This window comes from Brachyhypopomus gauderio, chromosome 11 (assembly GCF_052324685.1).
Source record: "Brachyhypopomus gauderio isolate BG-103 chromosome 11, BGAUD_0.2, whole genome shotgun sequence".
Classification (NCBI taxonomy): domain Eukaryota; kingdom Metazoa; phylum Chordata; class Actinopteri; order Gymnotiformes; family Hypopomidae; genus Brachyhypopomus; species Brachyhypopomus gauderio.
Window position 1 is genome coordinate 7,663,269 of NC_135221.1, and position 20,423 is coordinate 7,683,691.

At 47.5% G+C, this 20,423-nt stretch overlaps 1 protein-coding gene across 3 annotated transcripts; it reads right to left on the reverse strand.

Moving 5' to 3' along the window:
- Positions 1–415: 415 nt before the first annotated feature.
- On the reverse strand, positions 416–18,678 carry csk (C-terminal Src kinase). Of its 3 annotated transcripts, none has more exons than XM_077021583.1 (13): positions 18,196–18,678; positions 9,741–9,881; positions 9,145–9,258; positions 8,879–8,991; positions 7,135–7,354; positions 3,847–3,940; positions 3,577–3,642; positions 3,246–3,345; positions 3,004–3,094; positions 2,611–2,684; positions 2,304–2,499; positions 2,127–2,213; positions 416–1,859 (listed from the first exon to the last, which is right to left on the reverse strand). In XM_077021583.1, the coding sequence occupies exons 2-13, from the start codon at positions 9,753–9,755 to the stop codon at positions 1,677–1,679; spliced, it is 1,353 nt and encodes a 450-aa protein (XP_076877698.1). In that variant the 5' UTR covers positions 9,756–9,881; positions 18,196–18,678; the 3' UTR covers positions 416–1,676. The 3 variants fall into 3 exon arrangements, with proteins under 3 accessions (XP_076877698.1, XP_076877701.1, XP_076877699.1); XM_077021586.1 differs by having other exon boundaries at positions 18,179–18,678; XM_077021584.1 differs by lacking the exon at positions 18,196–18,678 and adding an exon at positions 10,029–10,201.
- Positions 18,679–20,423: the final 1,745 nt, after the last annotated feature.

The window sequence follows — 20,423 nt, forward strand, 5'->3', positions numbered from 1 at the left end:
ATTTCCTTCCCCTTATCCTTGAATGAAATCTGAACACATCTAATCCTATTCGGCCCGAAAGTTAGACAGACACTCAACAAGGCCAGAGAAGTGGCAGCCATCTCTCTTAAAGCTCCTGTCAGAAAGTGCTGCAACTTGCAATACTTGTTAATAACCAAGTTGTAATAAAAATACATCTTTTGGGTAATGACAATGCCCACAATGCACAGAAGGCATTCGGTTAGTAAATACTGTCTGGAGGTAAATTCAGTGGTTAACCCAGGAATGCCTGTGGGGCCATTTCAGCATTTTCTTGCTAAGACATCAGTTTAATGAAACAGGTCCCATAGCTCATTGGAACCAGAGCTCCAATATGACCCGTGACCCTGGTACCACCATGCTGCATGCCAAGTGAAATTATTTGGGGACCACATGCCATTGTCAACATTTTTTTTACTCTGTTAAAATGAGAATGACAAGTGCAATTTTTAAATATCAAGAAACATTTGACATGTTTATCTGTCCAGCCTTGTGTACTGACTGATGTGATCTGTCATTACCTTCTTACATTTGTCATACATTGTACTCCGACATGGATTGTTTTGGTTTTTTGGGGGTGATAAGAACTGACTGACCAGTTTCCATCATGAGAACGCAAACATGTTCAATCTGCTTCCAAAGATAACGATCAAATGTCCAGACTCATTTGTTTCAATTAAGTCTGTGAAAGAAATTGAAATACAAAAACACCCCAAGAGGTAAACAACATATAAAAACAAAATAACAACAGTAACAACAGCAGGGGGTGAGGTGGGGGGGGGCGGAGTCCTGTGCACTGGAGGCACATTGGCCAGATGATTCATCTCACCAACATGTGGAGAGGGGCGAATACACGCAGCAAGACTGCAACAGTGTCTCCAGACCTGCGCACACAGGTGGTGTTGCATACGGCTGCGGGAGGAAGTGGCACGTCAGTATTAAGACTGCAAGGTCCAAGAATGAGAACAGGAGCTCAAACGTGAGTGTGTCGAAACCCCCCAATCCTGCCCCACACACACGCCACGTTCCGCCAGAGGGATCGGCCGTGGCTGTAGTCCGGGGTGGGGTGGGGTGGGTCGGCCGTGGCTGTAGTCCGGGGTGGGGTGGGTCGGCCGTGGCTGTAGTCCGGGGGGGTGGGGTGGGTCGGCCGTGGCTGTAGTCCGGGGTGGGGTGGGGTGGGTCGGCCGTGGCTGTAGTCCGGGGTGGGGTGGGGTGGGTCGGCCGTGGCTGTAGTCCGGGGTGGGGTGGGGTGGGTCGGCCGTGGCTGTAGTCCGGGGGGGGGGTGGGAGTGGTTGCTGATCGACGAGGGAGGGAATCGATCCAGCAGACACATGACATGTAGAAATCAAACAGAGGCGCATACGCATAGAGAAGACCAGCCTCCCCCGATTCAGCTACACAAATCATGAAGGCACAAGGAAAGACGGAAGCAAAAAGAAATTGTGGGAATCCGAATTAGGCCGGAATTAAACTTACTATTGCGAGCGTGTGTTTGTTTGTTTGTTTGTTTTTTCCTCTTTCCTTTAGCCTGTGTGAAGTCTAGAGTGCTGGTCTGAGGTCTCGTGTTCGTGTGGTCCCAGAGAGGAGCCCTTACGTGGCCCCCACTTCATTCCTCCCTCTTCCTCTCTCCCTCTGGCTCCGACCCGGTCCAGGGCCGCTCACAGGTAGAGCTCCTTGGCTCGTATCTGCTGCAGGGTCTCACTCAGCGCCTGGAAGGTGGGTCGCACGGCCACGTCCAGCGTCCAGCACTGCTTCATGAGGTCGTAGACGGCGGGGGGGCAGCCGTCCGGCGCATCCATCTTGTAGCCTTTCTCCACACGCGGCACCACCTCCTTCAAAGGCTGGGGGAGGAGACAGCGAGAGGGGCGGAGTTTGCCGAGAATCACCGTAAAACATGCTCGAAATACATAAAGTGGAGCATTCTGCCCTCTGCTGGGGATTTGTATGTGGTACAACACCCAGCTGGGAAAGAGTTTTAATGCAAAACAAGTTCTATATCAGGATATTCAAATGTAGTCACTGTCATTGGATAAAAAAAAGATGAGAGAAACAAACACAGTGAGCATCTCTATAAATAAAATATACATTGAAGTATTGGGAATACCCACAATTCTTGGGTACGGCACACGGCCAAAGGAGTAGATCTCCCACAGCAGGATCCCATAGCTCCACACATCAGACTTGGTGGAGAACTTCTGCTCATGTACAAACAGGAAAAACTGGATTTAGCCACGTGACATCAGCACGAGATTCGCCCACTCACATCAACAAACACAAGACGGCACCTTTTCTCTTAAAGCTTCAGGAGACGTCCACTTCACAGGGAGCTTCGCCGTGTCCTGAGTAGACGACGCCTCCTTGGTCAAACCGAAATCGCTGACTTTGGCGATGCTGTCCTCGGACACTAGAACATTCCGCGCCGCCAGGTCTCTGTGGACAAAGTTATTGGCCTCCAGGTACTCCATGGCCTCACATACATCCCTGAGTGGGGAGGGGCAGACACACCGATAATGAGTGCTTCTGGGGCAAAGACATTCTATGGAGACTCAAGAATTTCAACCAGCAATAAAAAAAACTACTTCAAGGGCTCACATGGAGAATTTAAGCAGACAGTCTCCTCCAATAACAGTGCGTCCTCTGGAGCGCAAGTAGTCCACTAGGCTGCCCTGGAGAGACACAGCCAGGCCTCGTTAAGACGTGAGAGGGTTTTAGATCAACCAGGCAACACAAGTGAATTCCTCAATCATGAGAACAGAGCCTCACGCTTCATTTAGGGAACTTCATTTCACACTCAGTAAATGTGTCTATCACTTAGAATTCACCATATGTGCACGTGTTGATTTTTTTGTTTGTTGTAATGTGAGATCCAAAATACAACAATAAAATGTGGTTTATATGAGTTTCAGCTTAATTATATGACATTACTCTCCCAAACACCCGCGAAGATGAACGACAGATGATGTGAAAGACTTGGGTGGTGCGGACCTTGGCCATGTACTCCGTCACGATGAACAGGCTCCCTTTCTCCTCCACGATCACCCCCAAAAGCTGCACCAGGTTGTTGTGTCTCAGTTGCCTAGACAACACATGGCAAAACAAATTCGGCATTTCCTCGCGTTTGGCAACGCGGCACTCAACACGTCACAGCAGACACGAGCTCAGCGTGTGGCACAGAAACAACACGGCGGGCTGCGTAAGCGTGTGATGAAGAGGACGGGGGGGCGTACGTCATGACGGAGGCCTCGGCGAGGAAGGCCTGAGCGGTGGCGTCGTGTTTGATGCACTTCACGGCCACTTTAGTGCCCCTGTAGTCCCCCACCATCACGTCTGAGGAGAACACACGGGAGAAGAGCGCACGTCATCACGCGGCCAGAGGGGGCGCCGTTCAGCTGTTTCTCAGATAAAAGTCTTGGACTGTCTGCACAACCGTGTTTTATTGTTTTAAAGAATAACAACCCTGCTCAAGCATAACTAGAATCACATGGAGCTTGATGTGCAGTAGCTGATAGGAACTGATCCAACACTCAACTGGTCACTCCTGCAGATCAAGAAACGTACCTCCAAATTCCCCCTTTCCTATGGTTTGAAGGAGCTTCAATTCTTTTCGATTCAGTGCCCATCCACCTGGAGGATGATGAAGTGATGAAGCATAGATGCATGAAGCATAATAATAATAATTATTATTATTTTAATAAAAGACAGACAGAGAGACAGACAGACAGACAGAGAGAGAGAGACAGACAGACAGAGAGAGAGACAAACAGACAGACAGAGAGAGAGAGAGAGACAGACGTCCTCCTTGCATGTGAAAGGCTGTGATGGTCTCACCTCTCAGGAACTCATCCTGGGCTGCAACAGTCCCCTCCATGAGTTTGGGCTTAATGAGTTTGGTGCACAGGCCATCTGCGTCTTTGGTGTAGTGCTGTGGAGAAAACAGATGTCACACACACACACACACACACACACACACACACACACACACACACACACACACACACACACACACACACACACACACACACACACACACACACACGTTGTCTGTCACCATCATACTAGCATACCAAAAAAAAAAACCATGGTGTGACTCTCTTCCATAAAGCTCCACATAACAATAAATGATCACTCATTAGGTCGACTCACTGGAAATGAAGAGAACACATCTGCCCTCTCTCAGAAACACAAGCACATTCTACTGCTGTAACACATGAAGGAGCTCAGAGCGACTCCCCCTCCAACGCTCCCAAAACCTCCTAAAGCAGAAACCTAAGGAGGGGTTTGCTTCCTCCGACGGGCTGTGGAGTCTGAGGAGGATAATCAGCAGAGGGCATCTAGGAGCAGCGTAGACTAGCACGCTCGTATCTGACGCGCACGGCTGCAGGACCCCCCCACGGGCGGGAGCGTCAGGTCGGGGGAGGGGGGGGGGGTTTAGCGGGGTGGAGTCAACAGGGTCGTATCGATCGAGACTCAAACGAGCCGGAACCCACGCAGCGAGCTTCCTCTTTGTCACTTCCTCTTTGTCAAAGTTTCCAGGAACTGCAGCACAGCGAGACAAACACGGTGTACAGTAGACAATGATTCTGTCACACACCATCAGAAACGACGCACGCGGCTAACAGTGCTGCTACAGTTACCTCGGTTTAATATCAGTTTAAAACTACAAAGCAAGTAGTTTTATGTCAGTCCTGTGCTATTGGTGCATTAAAAACGCGTAAAATAGTGGAACTGCACAGCTTTCTGAGTGTGATGGACACTCGCACCTCCACCCACAGATGTGTGTGACAGCACTCTACAGGCCAAGATGATCACTTTGAGATCATCTCCTGTGTCTGTTAATGGATCTTTATTGATCAGATTGAAGAAGGGATCACTGGCAGCTGTAATACAATCTGAAACCATACAGAGCAACTCGCCATGCCCACCGTTCAATCACTTCAAGGCACAGAGACTTAAAGGAGTCTTAAGGGGGTGTTTTGTGGGGACAAAAAACAAGCAAAATTTAAAAAAAAACAACAACAAAAAATAGGCAAAAGAAAATTTCTATCCAGTGAGTTAGTAGCTGAGAAGTTGAGTTAGACAGAAAGGGAGAATGAAGAGACAGAAACAGTAATAGAGAGAGAGAGAGTATCTAAAATTATACTGAAGAATGTCAGGAATTCAGTAATAGTCGTGGTCATTGAGAGAGGCGAGAGAGGGCGGGGTCAGAGACGAGGAGGTGCTGAATCATCCAATCACTGTTCTTCCCCACTTCCAAACTTTAGGAGTTCTGAAAGCATGGTCACACTTAGTTAACCAACACTGGTGTTCCTCTTTAAACACAGAGGACTCAACATGTCTATCCTGAAAAAAAGTGACTTACATTTTAGCTACAACACAGTGTGACGTGGAGCCATTCTCTGAAAGTAGTCTAGGTGTAGACACATCCGAATACACACTGTGAATACATGCACGCACATACACTTACAAATTATGTGGTAGCATATGTTTATACATACAGAGATGAGCGGTCACCTTTTTGTTTAATAGAGCTCTCCAGCTGTGTGTGTGTGTGTGTGTGTGTGTGTGTGTGTGTGTGTGTGTGTGTGTGTGTGTGTGTGTGTGTGTATTTGCGCGCGCACACACACTTCCTGGAGCATGATTCAAACACTCTCTCTGGTTCTGTGGCCCTCTCTCACGTGGATGCACTTCCTGTTTCGTCTATTTTTGCACGACTGTGTGACTGTCAGTAAGAAAAAGGTGGTAAAGTGAGAGAAAGTCCTTCAGGCCCTGTGCAGAGTTCCCGGAGAATCCTCTAAAGTGAGAGGCTGTCCAACAAACAGGCACGCACCAATAAATCAAAACAAAAGCACTGGGACATAAAAGTCCAGTGAGCAGAACCGTCCACTGAACCCCACTGATGGGCACACAAGGACAGGAGTACTTAACTGATTAGACTACACCACAAGACCTGAAGCATCTCCACTACATGTAACCAGGACAGGTGGCTTCTCTCTTCTGAAGTGTTCTCAGGAATCGGCTGGCTAACCATCCGACAAGCACACACCTGGTAGTGTGTGTGCAGTAGACAGTGTGGGAGGTGTAACAGTAGACATATTCACTTACGCTGACACCTCCACTCATTCATGTAACCACCCAGTGAGTAATGTCAAGCAGAGATGGGTGCAGAGCTTAATGTAACGTAACGGGGGGTGACTTGTAACGGGGGGTGACTTTGACTGTGGAAAGGTTGCTTGTGCCGGATGAGGCTGGTTCGAAACTGCTGATCTCTGGGGACTTTTGCACACAACAGTCTCTACAGTTTAGAACAGCAACAAAAAAACCTCCAGTGAGCAGCAGTTCTGCAGGTGGAAGTGTCTCGTTGAGCAGAGAGGTGGAGCTAGATTCATCTGGGCTGACGGGAAGGTTAGGCTAACTCCACCGCTGCGGTCAGCGGAAAACCGTCTCCAAACGCATCAGTCCTTCAGATAGATGGGTTACAACAGCAGACGACCACAATGTGCTTCACTGCCAGCCATGACCAACAGCCTGAGGCGGCCATGGGCACAGACCACTGGAACAGAATACACCACTTCCTGATGTGATGCAGACGGTGGGGTTAAAACTTGGCATAAACAGCCTGAATCCACAGGCCCCACCTGCCTTGTGTAAACGGCTCAAGATGTTGCTGGTGGTGTGATGGTGTGGGGAGCGTTACCATGGCGTACACAGGGGCCACCAACGTCTACCGAGGAATGTTTGAATAATCACAGCCTACCTGAGTATTCTCGCCCACCGTGCACAACCCATAGTGGCCACAATTCAATCTTCTTACAATAGCTGCTTCCAACATGATAAGGCACCATGTCACAAAGCACAAGTGATTTTAAATGGGCTCCATGGCCACGTTAATGAGTTTAAAGTCCTCAGGCGGGCTCTCCAGTAACGAGACCTGGATCCATCGTGGCACTTCGGAACCGGAGATCCGTGGCGTTAAACGTGCAGCAGACGGATGCGCCGTAAGCCTGCGGTCTACGTGATGCGATTATTAGCGTGCGCGGCCCAGGTGACGCGGGGTAGGTATTAACATAACCCTGCCCCCTTCAACACAGCAGGTCACCTGGGTGGTTCCGGACTCACCTCCACGAGCTGCATGAGGTTCTCGAAGTACTCCTCCTCGTCGATGGTGAGCTTGCCCCCGTGGTAGATGATGCGGTAGTGCTCCACCTTGCCATCGCAGCTCACGCAGAGGGTGTAGTCGCCGGGGTAGTTGGTGCTCTCACGCACCAGGAAGAGACCGGTCTCGGGCGGGTAGAGCAGCCTCTCCGCCTGGTCCCGCGTGATCTTCCCATGGAACCATCTGAGGAGGACAGAGTGTGATAAGGTCTCAGTGCACTGCAGAACTCCTTAATGTCCATGACAAAGAACATTTCAGTCTCCAAAACTCTCAACCCGGACAGGAATATTACAGCCTGCAGCAGAAGGCTATAGGGCTCCGAGTATTTGAATGTACACTATGATTATAGATGTCACAGTGTGCGTCACTGTGTAAACTACAGATTCCACAATTCTTTGCCATTTCAACATAGGCATCATTTTTACTTTGGCGTGGTTTTACGTTGGCGCGGTTCTATTTTGGCGTGGTTCTTCAGACTGGCAAGGACTCCACATTAGCATTCAAGAGGAAAAGGGTCTTCCTGTTTAACTGACTACACTGAGAAACGTATAATCATGGACACCTAAGTATGGAGCCACTAGATGTATGTACATGTGCTCCTGAGTCCTGAGACCTTAAGGTCTCCCAAACCTGCCAATACTGAGCTTGCAGTGGGTCCATATGGTATACAATTTAAAGACAGTAGCCACTGACTAATTTGGTGCCCAGGACACCAAATTACAAGTTTCCCATATGACTACAGTGCTCGACCCTCTGTGGGACCTGGCAGGGCAAACATGCAATCTGTATTACAGGGTTGCCATGGTGCCGCACGCGTTGTCATAGAACCGGGCCCTGAAGAACAAAGACCACCATCCGCCATGTGAGCTGCTGTATCCAGGTGCATCTGAACCTTTAGCAACGAGGACAGAGCCCAGTTAGAGCAGCCAGCTGATTGGTCAACACACATGTTTGGTCAAAACACCGCCAAAACATGCCAGCAACGCTTGCATGTCTGGATGAAAACCTGTTAAACAAATGCTGGAATTGGCAGTAATTGAAGAATGACAGGTGTCCTCTTTAAATGACCTCTCGTCTCTCTCAGGTCCACCGGGGGCCGTTTTGCATATCACAGAACAGATGACTGCTCCTTTTTTCCGGCTCCTTCTGGTTCACTACCTCCTCTCTCCTGGTTTAAGCGGTTTCAAATAAGCCGATTCAAATGAGGCATCGGGCGTGAGCGCGGAGAACATCGGCAGGAACATGCGAGTCACGGCCCACTGTAGTTCACACCGATGCTATCTGAAGCCGTCGGCTTAATTTAGCTCATACATGCTAAATATGGAGCGCCTGTGAGAGTGTGCCTACTCACCCTACACAGTTCAAATGAACACAACCAACATTCATACACTGGACAAACGACAATAGCCTCCTTAACACTTAGTAGACCAGAACAGTGCAATGCAGAACGGTGCACAAAGAACAGGGACACACAGTAGACCTAAAACGGCACACATGAAGACACGGCGCGTCGTCAGAGGGACGCAGACGAAGTAGGAAGTCCAAGGTGAGCGCACAGGTACTGTGGGACACCTGGAGAGGTGTGTAACGTAAACGAAAGAAACACAGCTTAGGGCTGTGGCGTACAGATTTAAATTGTTATTGTGGAAGTTGTTTTTTTAAATAAACGTGACATTTTACTCATCACAACTTGTTATCGGTGCTTACGGCATGAGGCTGAGCTTCGCGCAGGACTTCACGCCTTCTCGCTTCTGAACGTAGTTTGCCGGGATCGTCCCCTCTCGCCCGCCGGTGTTCTTGGCTTTGTACCAGTTTGGGTCCTGACACAAAAGAAAAAGGCACTGGCTTAGGGAATGACCCGAATAAACTGTGAAACAGCAGAAGTGTTTAAGCACACGTGAAAAGACGACGACTACATTAGACTGTAAACAGGACGAACTGGTCCTGGTTCAGCGTGATGTCAGTGAACCAACCTTAGTGACCCCTATAATGGTCAAGACATCTCCTTTACAGAGGGGCAGATCCTGGTCAGTGGTGCCAGAAAAGTTGTATCTAGCCACACACTCGGTGCCTGGAGGCCAGATAGTCTAAAGATGTGAAGACAAGGCAACACATATCAGTCAGCAGACACCACAAAACACAAACCGTAATAAAACTACCCGACACCACTGTGTGAACTAAAAACCAAAGACATTGTAGGCTTAGGCTATCAATCTACTATCTATCTATCTATATATACATACATACATATATACACACACACACACACACACACACACACACACACACGAACACGCACACAGCAGACCACCACAAGCTTCTTAATCTTCAATTTGTATCTTAATTTATTCCTTTTCAAATTGTTTCTGCCGCACCTTTCTGCCAGCAGCTGGATTAAAAAGTGCTGTGTAAGTAACACTTATAATTACCATTAAAATTACCAGAAAATTGATTATTGTGCAAAGTAGCTCAGGGCAATTGGCCCTGGTCTCGTATATGCATCCGGAGGTGCTTTTTAAATGGGGGGACACGTTCCTCTTAAAACTCAGAGCTCTGCGGCGGTGCTCACCTGTATGGCAGACATGTTGAGGAGGACGATGAAGGGAGGGAGAGAGGGAAGGAGAATATCCTCTCAGTTTTCCACCAGTCTGGGCCGCAGCCTCAGAACCGGGGCAAAAGCATCCAGCTTGTGCCAGCAGCCAGCCAAGAACTGCAAAGAACAGAAAAAGAAGAAAAAAAAAACATTTAAAAAAACACACAGAAAAGCCCTCCAGAACACCGCGGAGAGAGTTAGGAAACGCAACGAGCGGTCGACCCCGTCAAAGGAGCGCCGTTCCTGCGAGACGTCGGTGCCCACCTGTGGGAGCCGCTACGAACGCAGTGCTACCAGACGGCTGCTCGGAGAGGCGCTCAGATCAGCATCCGTGTACAAGACGGCGGCGTTTGTTAGACCTCGTACATTTTCACAGAATTAACTGATCGAACCGACCAATTACACTTAAGCCAGTATGTCAGCTTGAGCGGCTTAATCACAGGAAACACACACACACACACACACACACACACACACACACACACACACACACACACTTTCAAAGGGGAAGTGGTGGCTGCAGATTTTCCGATGCCTCAGACAGGAACTGGGGCTAAGCAGGGTTTATGAAGGTGGTGTCAACCTCTCAATGTGTTCTAGTCCACCGTCAAACTGACCGAGAGGAGAGGGACACCAGTACCAGCGAAACCCCCCCACCCCCCCTTGTTGTCCTGATTAATACAACAAACGCTAGCTATTAAAAGGAACACAATACTGGAACACTAGCATCACTTTCACCTCTTTAGGGCAAAAAAACCCTAAGAGAACTGAAAGTTTGGATCATAAAAAAAAGACTAAAAAGGCCTTTTTGAAAACATGATGATATATGACTTCAGCAAGAAATATTAGGTCATTACTAAAAAGCCGTGCCCATCATATTACAGTACAGCACAGTGACACAGTTCTCCCAGTACCACCCCAACAGGACTTCCACAGAAACCATTACAACACTGCTTCATCTGCCTGGGGCCGAACACAGGGGCAACTCTGACTACACTGCCGTTTCCTCTTAAAGAGCCTGATGTGAATAACCATAAATATTTCTGCTTGTTTTACTCACTAAAATGTTTTTAACTCAAACAAACAAGCAAAAAACGTTTCTCACTTTTAGTATTCAGCTGCTAAATATTCAGGGTTTTATAGGTTACATCCAGAGCTTTTTTTTTAATGTTTGTGTGAGGTTAATATTCTCTGCCAGTCCACATCAGATGTATAAAAGTGACATGCTAGCTATGTGTGACATGCTAGCTATGTCGTAGGCATGGCATGCCGGTCCAGGTGATGACCTCACTTCCTGTGCTGCTCTGAGTGATGGCTGTGTGGAAGCAAACAGCCGTTAGCGGCAGACGGATGCAGGGAGAAGGGTGTGGACCACAGACAGAGAGCGAAAGGGGCACAGACCACAGCTCCCAAACACGGTAGCCCTTATAGTAAGGATATAACCCACTTCCCTTCAACACCACCCTCTTCCTCCACAGCTCTGCTGACCTAATTTTACACTGCCTGGACAAGAATAACGCAGATCATTTAAAGACAGGAAGCAGGTTGTGGGGCTAAACCCAGACTTGTTGTTTCAGACAAGTTGAAAGTTCAGAGTCACACAGGAGACTTCCCATAAACACTCCTGCTGGAGAATCCCCCCTGATATCTCTGCCTATGACAGCAGGACAAGGGTTATAGGCTAAATCAACATAGTTGAACTCATGAACCAAATGTTAACCTATTTAAAGATATTTATATGTACGTGGCATTTTTATATATTTAGATATTATTATATATTTAGATATTAGTAATAGGAAACATTTTCTAAATTACTATACACACACCATTGTATTCACAACAAGCGTTTCCTTCCTGAGACAGCACACTACTAACACTTCATAAACTACAACTCTCGCTGGGCTCACTGCTAATTTGAGGCACACTATAAAAGTCTGATCTTAAAATGTACTTATCCAACCTCTTAATTTAACATTCAAAAGAGGGAAAAAATATAATGGAGACCTGTGGTCTCCTGGTCAGCCTGGACGGCCAGAGTTTGATAGTGAGAAACGCTCGTGCCCAACAGGCATATGCGGAAGTGCCCGTCAGGTATGTGGGAGGCGGGCACAGGAAGGGTCGGGCACATGAGACGTCGGAGGAGGAGCACGGGTGTGTTTCACTCGGGTCCTTCAGGTGGATCTGGAGAACTGAACCGATGCCCATGTTGCAAAAGTACATAAACAAAAACCAACCAGCAAACCACAGCCCAGTGACATAACGCACGATTAGAAATATGTAGCATAAGCTTAAGATTTACTTTATTAAGTTACTGACCGTCACACTGAAACCAGGCTGAGGAAGTCGAACAGATGGCAGAGTTGAGCATACAGTTGTCACGTACACACAGACACACACGTGCATACAGCAAGGCATGTTTGCATGTGCACACTCAAAAGCGCGCACTCACACACACACACACACACATTACTGCAGAGAGGAAAAACATGATGCAATCTTGCAAAAAACACCAAGAAATGGAAATAAAATCTCTACACCACAACAAAAACGCAGGATGCTTCAGCTGTGCACAACATCCGCCTGCAAACTGCAGTGGAGATGGAAGCCCCCCTGGACTCCTCATTTTCAACGTGTTCACCATGAAGAACCCAGACGTCTCCACCCTTCTGGTGTGAGCAACATCGGCTGCACCGCATTACCAGTGAAGTCAGCACTTAGGGAATGCATGGGCGGAGTTACGTCCAGCGGAGCGGCGCATGGGCGGAGCTACACTCTGCCCCGGAGCGCTTCCCAGGGCGAGAGGCAGGCTGCTTTATGGGTATGGCAGCACAAAAGATGACAAAGTCTATGGAACATTCCAGAAGACTCAGAGAAGCCCCAAAGCCCTCCTCCCTATTGAATGACCACACAGAAGTGTCTTTGTGCAGGACCCAGTCAAACAGAGATGGGCTTTTTTTTGCTTTAGAATGTTCCAACAGGAAACGCTCTGATTGTAATCTGGTATCGCGATGCCGAACTTAACCTGGTTACGTACAAAGAATTTTACAAATGGACAGTACGTAACATATAGCAGTGTGAGGCAGAAGACACACGTAATGGACAAAGAGGCAAACCGACCAGAAGCCCCTTCAAGGCTCCGTATGAGAGGAGCATCGAGGAACAGGTCACAAAACCAGGTCAGAGATTACCACCAAACGTCACTGCCAAGAACAGACAACCAGTTTGGAGGCCGTGCTGAGTGAGCGGGGGCCCTAAGGTCAGACGTGGGGCCAGTAAACCAGCTCCATCAAGCACGGGGACTCTGCACAGGAGAGCTTAACATCAACAGGCTGTCATTCGTCCAGAGAAGTTCTCCCACTTCACGTCCACACGCGCTGAGCCACTAGAGCGCACTATCCTTGCAAACACAGCAGGTCATTTGGGAAAGACGCTCACAAGGTCACGTCGCTCGCATTTGCACTTGTAAACTAATCCCACCACATTCGACACCAATGGAAGCCTAAGTGATTACACAAACGACACTGGGACGCTCTTTCACAGGCGGTTAATGAGGGCACGAAGGTGTCATCTGCTACAGCCTGCTAGGCCAGCAGAGCACGGTGGCTTCTCAGCAGGACTGCACAATTACAGCATGTCTGCTGATGCATCCGAGATGCTTCAGTTGAGTGCGCTGTGTGGGTTCAGTCATATCGCATGTGCAGAAAACACGCATTTACCTGAAATTCACAGTCACTATATCCTAAAATGCACCAATCTCTACTTTAAAATCACATTTATATAACCACTATATGGGCCCCAGATACTCTACACAGTCTTTGTGTGTGTGTTTCTGTACAATGAAACATCAGGGGGAAAAAAAAATTAATAAACATGCTTTGTTCATTTATATTAAATTTGGTAAACTGTATTTGCTTTAATAGTCTTAATAATCCCACTTCAGGACAAAGGAGCTCTGCCTTTGTGCATCTTTAAAATCAAATAGAGCAAAACAAAAATGACTCGTTAGACTGAACGTCCAAAATTACAAGGCCTACAGTCACATCCCTTCTAAGTAAATAGTTTGTGCAGCATTACTGGGGGAAAGACATTTCTTTCTTCCAGACAGCAGGTTGGGGCATGATCAGATGGGCGGAGAACGCCTGTCCCACGGTGACACCGCATTCTTATCATCCCTCTCGCCCTCTTTCCCTTTCCCTTCTTCTCATTTCAAACACAAGTAACGTAACTTCTAACAAACCATAAACCACCCACAAACAGGTCCGGTAGGAACTCGACCGTAATGCGATCGTCTTATTAGACGCTTTTTCACCACTCAAGTGTCACTTAAGTACACAGCCAATTAGAGAAAGCAGCAAAATAATTCACTCTACAATCCTGTGGTAAAAATGCAACACATTATGCTGTTGTCTCTGCCCAACTCCACATGTACATTTACATTTAGGGCATTTAGCAGACGCTCTTATCCAGAGTGACTTACAGAGTACTTTGCCATCTGTTCACAGAATACATCCTAGACCATAGTACCTAGTTTTCTAATACCTTACATGGGTCAAAATACCAGTGAACTAGTCTTCTACTAAACTACAGTAATCAATACAAGTACCTAGTATTGCAAATAAACATGGGCTCAACCTTAGACCACAGGAACTAAAACCGATACCAAGAAGTGTAAATAAACAGACATAAACATACATCTAGAACGGAGATGGTATAACTGACGCTGCTGCATATGACACCACAGCAGGATTATTACGGCGAAGCTTCGCAGTTCCCTTAATGCCACTCAAAGACAAAACCCTGAAATTACTGGCAGACTTTACTGGCTTCACTTTACATTGCCCAGATTTGCAACAAACAACCATCGTGGCTGCGGCACGTCCCTATGGCGCGACCCTATGGCGCGACCTTATGGTATAACCCTATGGCGCGTCCCTATGACGTGACCCTATGGCGCGTCCCTATGGCGCGTCCCTATGGCGCGACCTTATGGTATAACCCTATGGCGCGTCCCTATGGTAATCGAGAGGGCATCAAAGGAAACACGCAGCAAACACAATGGCAGCAGAAGGTCTTCCATGCTGACTAATTATTCCTGGATATTATCAAAACCGATGAAAGCTACAATTCCAGACCTTAGAGCTTCTAAGGGGTCAGGTCAGAGCAGCAGGCCAGGCAGACATCGTCTTTAAGCAGCAGAACTGGAGAACCAGCGCCTGCATGTAAAGTACTGACCTGATCTAAGGGGACACGGATCTTGTGTTATGATTTGGTGACAGGTGCTGAGTCAGCAAGTCTGGAGATTGGAGGCGTGTCCTCGCAGTCGTCGGCACGGCAGACGGCAGCGTCTCTGCACGCCAAGCAGTGGACATGCAGGGCCACGCACCACTACAGGGCCCGGACGGAGGGCAAGCTCGGCCAGGCTCACGGGGCCGGCAGCAGCTCTGGCTGGACATGGCACATTAATGGGAAGCCCGTTCACAGCCTTGGTAATACCTCCCTCTGCACATGCCCTCCTGCGCTCTCCTGTGCCCCGCGGCACTCTGGGAGAAGTGCTGAGACGGAGGTGTGGGGCTGACTCAACCTGCCCTTCTGCCCCACTCCTCCTTCTGGGCAGGGCAGCACCTCCACCTCCCTTTAATGATCAGTGGAGCACTCCACCTGCTCATGTCTGCAAAAATGGCTCCCAGCATAAACGGAGAGGTCTCCCAGCTCGGAGGGGGAAATAAAAGGCATCAGAGGGAGATGGCTGGGTGTGTAATAACATGTGAAGAAACAACGAGGGTTTGTGCTGCGTTATAGTGTGTGTGTGCGTGTGTGGCAGAGAGAAAGAAAGGGAAAGCTGGCCAACTTCACTCCACCCAGACTGCCTGCAGACGTTTGTGGGCCCCTAGCTTCACAACGTTAGGTGCAGAGCAGCAAGACAGCTGCAAACATCTGGCCTGGAACACCAGCCCGTCTTCTGACTCACAACTTCACCCATGAGTGATTTACTGCTCTTCAAATGCAAACTTGCACTCCGTCTCAAAGGCCCAAGGAAAAACTTCTCGCGTCTAGAATTAGACGAGACCTAGTTAGTCCCAAAGTGAGTGGGGTCTTAACTTTACATCGGTGGAGAGAGTCATTATCTGCAGGTTGGGAGCGTGATGATTAGTCTGTTATTTATGCATCAATCTGATCTGCAGATGGGGCGTATTTGTGCTCATGCTTTTACATGGCTGATGGCCCATTTGAATTAAACGGATGAATGGATCCTCTTCACAAGAACTGCACTGCTGGGGTGTCGTGACCCCGTTTGGATCCTTACCAAAGATGGGTGGCGCACCACTGGCCGCACTTTGACCCTGGCGTGTCCCTGCCCGCTCTGGAGACCAGCCTGGCCGTTCCTCCCCCACTGGCCTGTCCAGCTAGCGCCCGCGAGGCTCGGCCGCGGGACAGAGGCTGTGCGGGCAGAACCCACCCCGTTTCCACCGCACACACAGCAGCGGATCTCACCAGACGACTCGAGAGGCTGCATGCAAGTGCAACCTGCAGTAGCTGCTGCGTGCGATCAAAGCCGTGCCTACTTCCTGAACCACGAGGCCATGTCAGGGGATGCTGAGGGCAAGGAACCAATGGCTGCACAGGGCAAACTAGCTTAACGTCTTTAAAGGAAGCTTACAGAGACAGAAAGCAAAAGCAAGAGTTTTACTCTACAGCAAAGAACACGATCCAGGGCCCATAAAACTTTATTTAGACGACTCCACCACACTCATCCAGAGCACAGGGAGGACGCTGAGTAAATAACTAAAAAATCTAGAGAGGGCAAGAGGAGACCCAGTGCAAATTACAGGCCTAAACACACAAACAACTCGGGCAAGCCCCAAATGTGGCCAGTGGTTTAAACACACAATGAAGCAGTCTATGCAAAAATGAAGAAGTCCTCTGTGAAATAATGAAAAACGTGCAAGAAAACTCTTTAGCCGTCACACTGTAAAATATAAGACTGCAAATAACATCTGACATGATTCATATAATCCAGTAAAACATTTTACCAACCACATTACAGTCAAATTTTGTGTCAACACATCAACATGTAAACAAAGAATCTAAGTCTCTCACACACACACACCCCGCCCCCCAATGGGAGTATTTATTTATTACCATGCTGATTATTTTGCTTAATTTTGGTACTAAACTGACCCACAATGGGGAGAACGGTCTATGAGATGTGCTCCAGGCTGTAGGACTGGACAGGAACCACTCACAACTGCAGCAAGGGCCTCTGTGCTGACAAGGAGGAAGTGACCTTCTGAGGCTAGCAGGTTTAAATCCAACTCTTGTTCATTAATTCAAATCAGCTCCAAAACTCACACTGGGCCTTTTTGACAGCATGAGAAGACCTGCATTTGAATGATTGGCCATTTGACTGGAGGGATATTTTTTAATATTATATAAAATGTCAAAAACAAAGGCAGTCTTTTTACTAAGTAACAGGCTGTTTATGTTTAATGAAAGCAATAACAGCCTGGGCTCAATAACAGCCTATAGTGATGTGTATTTGGTTAGATATTGAATTGTACAGAGACGTTGATGATGGTGTTGATGTTTCTTAAAAATACTTTTGTGAAGACAAGCGGTTAAATGATATTAGTGTTATCTAGTTGTAACTTTTTTTTCTGTAACTTTATTTGTTTTTACGCTCAACACAGTCTCATCTGACTCTTGCCACGTATCTCTGGCTGTGAAAACTATCCGTTTCCTGGATTCTTGAACTAATACCGTCCACAGAAATCACAACACTTGCTAGAAACCATGACAACATAATACATGAGTGAGGCTGTCCCAGTGCACTGCAGCTGAAACTCAGTGCAATAAGGTTCATCGTAGTGCATTTAGCCATTGAAGGACTCGCTTCCTATATATCATCAAGCGGTCTGGCTTCAAAACTTCTCTGGGGCCTTTTTATTGTAACGCACTGAGAATATATATTCTAACCCATTAACAAAATGTAATGGACCACTTTTGGACCCAATATGTTTGGCCTTGAAAAGACACTGAAGCTCAATGACATCCACTTGAGACAGTGTAACTGGGACAGCTGTGCGCCTACAATAAGCCCCCCCCCCCCTCCCCACTACCACCACTTAATTTAGATCCAGCGCTCCAATCTACAATGTCTTCATTCTCAAGTCCTCAGCCTCTGGTACAGAGAACCATAGAGCAGCCCCTCAAAACGGACTACACACTCCGAGGGGGACATCTGACATTACATAACCACACCACCTCTCCTGGCCCGCCAGCATGAGTAATTAGATGATCTTTGTTCGCCACTGTGCTGGTTTAATCGTTTTTAACGATTAAACGGATGCAGATATGTGGAGATATAAGAACGTACGGGTTAATGAGAGCGTGTGTGTGCAGGAGGGAACACACACCGAGTGGAAGGGACTACCTGTATCCGCTCGCGTCGGGCTGTGCGCCACCGTTGGGTTTCCAAATGAAGACTGGTGAAAAAGCAAAAAAACGGGACCTCGTCTAGATCTCTCCGGTTAAGTCGTTCGTGTCGCGTGTGGATCCGAGTCGAGACGGTAATTAACCGAGCAGCGGCGGCGGGCGCAGTCGCGCACGATTGCAGGAGCGATACGCAACGATCGTCAGATCTTCCGGTGGGGAGACGGCGCGCGCTCGTTCGCGAGCGGCTCTGGCGACATCGGCGGAGACAATAGAGCGAAAGGCGTGAACCGGGCGGACGCCGCACGCGCTCCGCTTGTGCACGCCGCACGCGCTTCGCCGCGGCGGATCCGTGCTTATCTAAAAACTCGAGTCGGCGAGGAACACTTGGACGCGATCTCTGTGTGTCGATGTACGCGGTGGGGTTTGTGATGTCGGAGGCGCAGCGGGCGGACGGGCTCCCCCCCCCCCCGATCCAGCTGTCGCTGGCCCAATCAGACGGGGCCCCCGAACAGGAAACGAAGCCGTGCCGTGCCACGGCGCATGCGCGGCTGCGCGAGGCGCGTCTCGTGCCCTCCCGAAATGAGCCGTTACTGGGGCGACAGCTTCTGCTCAGAGCGGAAAGTGCAGCAGGTTGTGGGTCGTTTTAGACTCACAAACGGCTACAATTATACAAACAAAACATTACAATTACAAAAGGTTATAGGTTAAATAATAAACGTTTTTAAAAATCTAGCCCCAAATAAATTAAAGAAATTTTTTAAATAATAAGAAAAAATAAGGTAGGCTGTAAAAGATGCCCTGTTAGGTATGACAGGAAATGGACATCCAAATGATCTGAAAAGAACAATTGTATTCACAGTCACTTCTCTTTATTTGTGTATCACCATTTTAACAATCTACTGACAGAAATAGCCAAACTAGTCTCCAACCGCAACGATTTAGATCACTTGATTTGAAATAAACTTTCACAAACTACGGTAAGTCACATTCCAGTCCCGTGGTAAATCACACCTTGCAGAATTTATAGATGTATTCCAAACAATGTATAATTACACAAATATTGTGACTTGTTTCATGCTTTTGACAGACAGAGCAGAAAAAGGAATACCACCAGAACAAAAAAAAAAAATTAAACAGAAGCATGTTTTTGATGTTTTGATTAAACGTAGCCCTAAATTTCAACAGTGGATTTAACTGCAAAGAATAAAAAGCCCCAGAACCAAACAGTGGCTTGGGCTGGCCAGAGACTTCCACCTAATGCCTCTGTTGGTAACCTCACTAATATGAAATTAATAATAATCTTTGACTACTTGAGAAAAAGCAGACTTAGATAACAGCACATGAAAAACAATTATTAAAAAAGAAACAATAGAAGGAAAAAAAAGAGACAGAGACACACAAGACATTAGAGCTGTCCTCCAAAGAGAAGATAGAGACACACTAAAGACATTAGAGCTGTCCTCCAAAGAGAAGAGACAGACACACACTAAAGACATTAGAGCTGTCCTCCAAAGAGAAGCGATGGAGACACACTAAACAGATTAGAGCTGTCCTCCAAAGCTAGATATTTTGCAGCTTGGAGTTGGCTTTTGGTCTGGTTTCTGAAAGTATGCAGCAACGCTCCACTCTGAAAAGTAAAACTAGCTAAAACCTCACGTTCAGTTGACATACAAGCACATCCTGAAATAAGCCACTCCAGCCTTAGTCTCCATTTTAGGGTTCATAAACTACAGAGCTAGTGAAGTTGATTAGATAATAACTAAAAAATAACTACTGCTATTCTTTAGGAATATTACAAAGATTCTATTGAATATTCTTTTTTTCACATTGTGTTGTGGGCAAGATTGCAGATGTGCAAATATCATAATGCAAACATAAGCAGCAACATGAACCTAGACATGACCTAAACTGCTTTAAATCAAAGCCTAGTGTGTGTGTTATATATATATATAAATTCTGACCAGACCAGTTGTACTAAAGCCAAAATACAAATCATCAAATACATACATAGTGCCTCATTGCTGCATAGGTTCATTCTACACTAGTATTGTAAGAAGCCCAGGTTTGGCCTCCAAGGAATGACAGAACACCTCAGAACACTTGCTGGCTACATGGTTTGGAATTAGAACGCTTACATCTCATTCAGAGCAGACAGACAAATTCCAACATTTGTAATCGGCACCTGGTCTATGCCAACACTAGTAGCTGGTACCCTTCAGCAAAAGA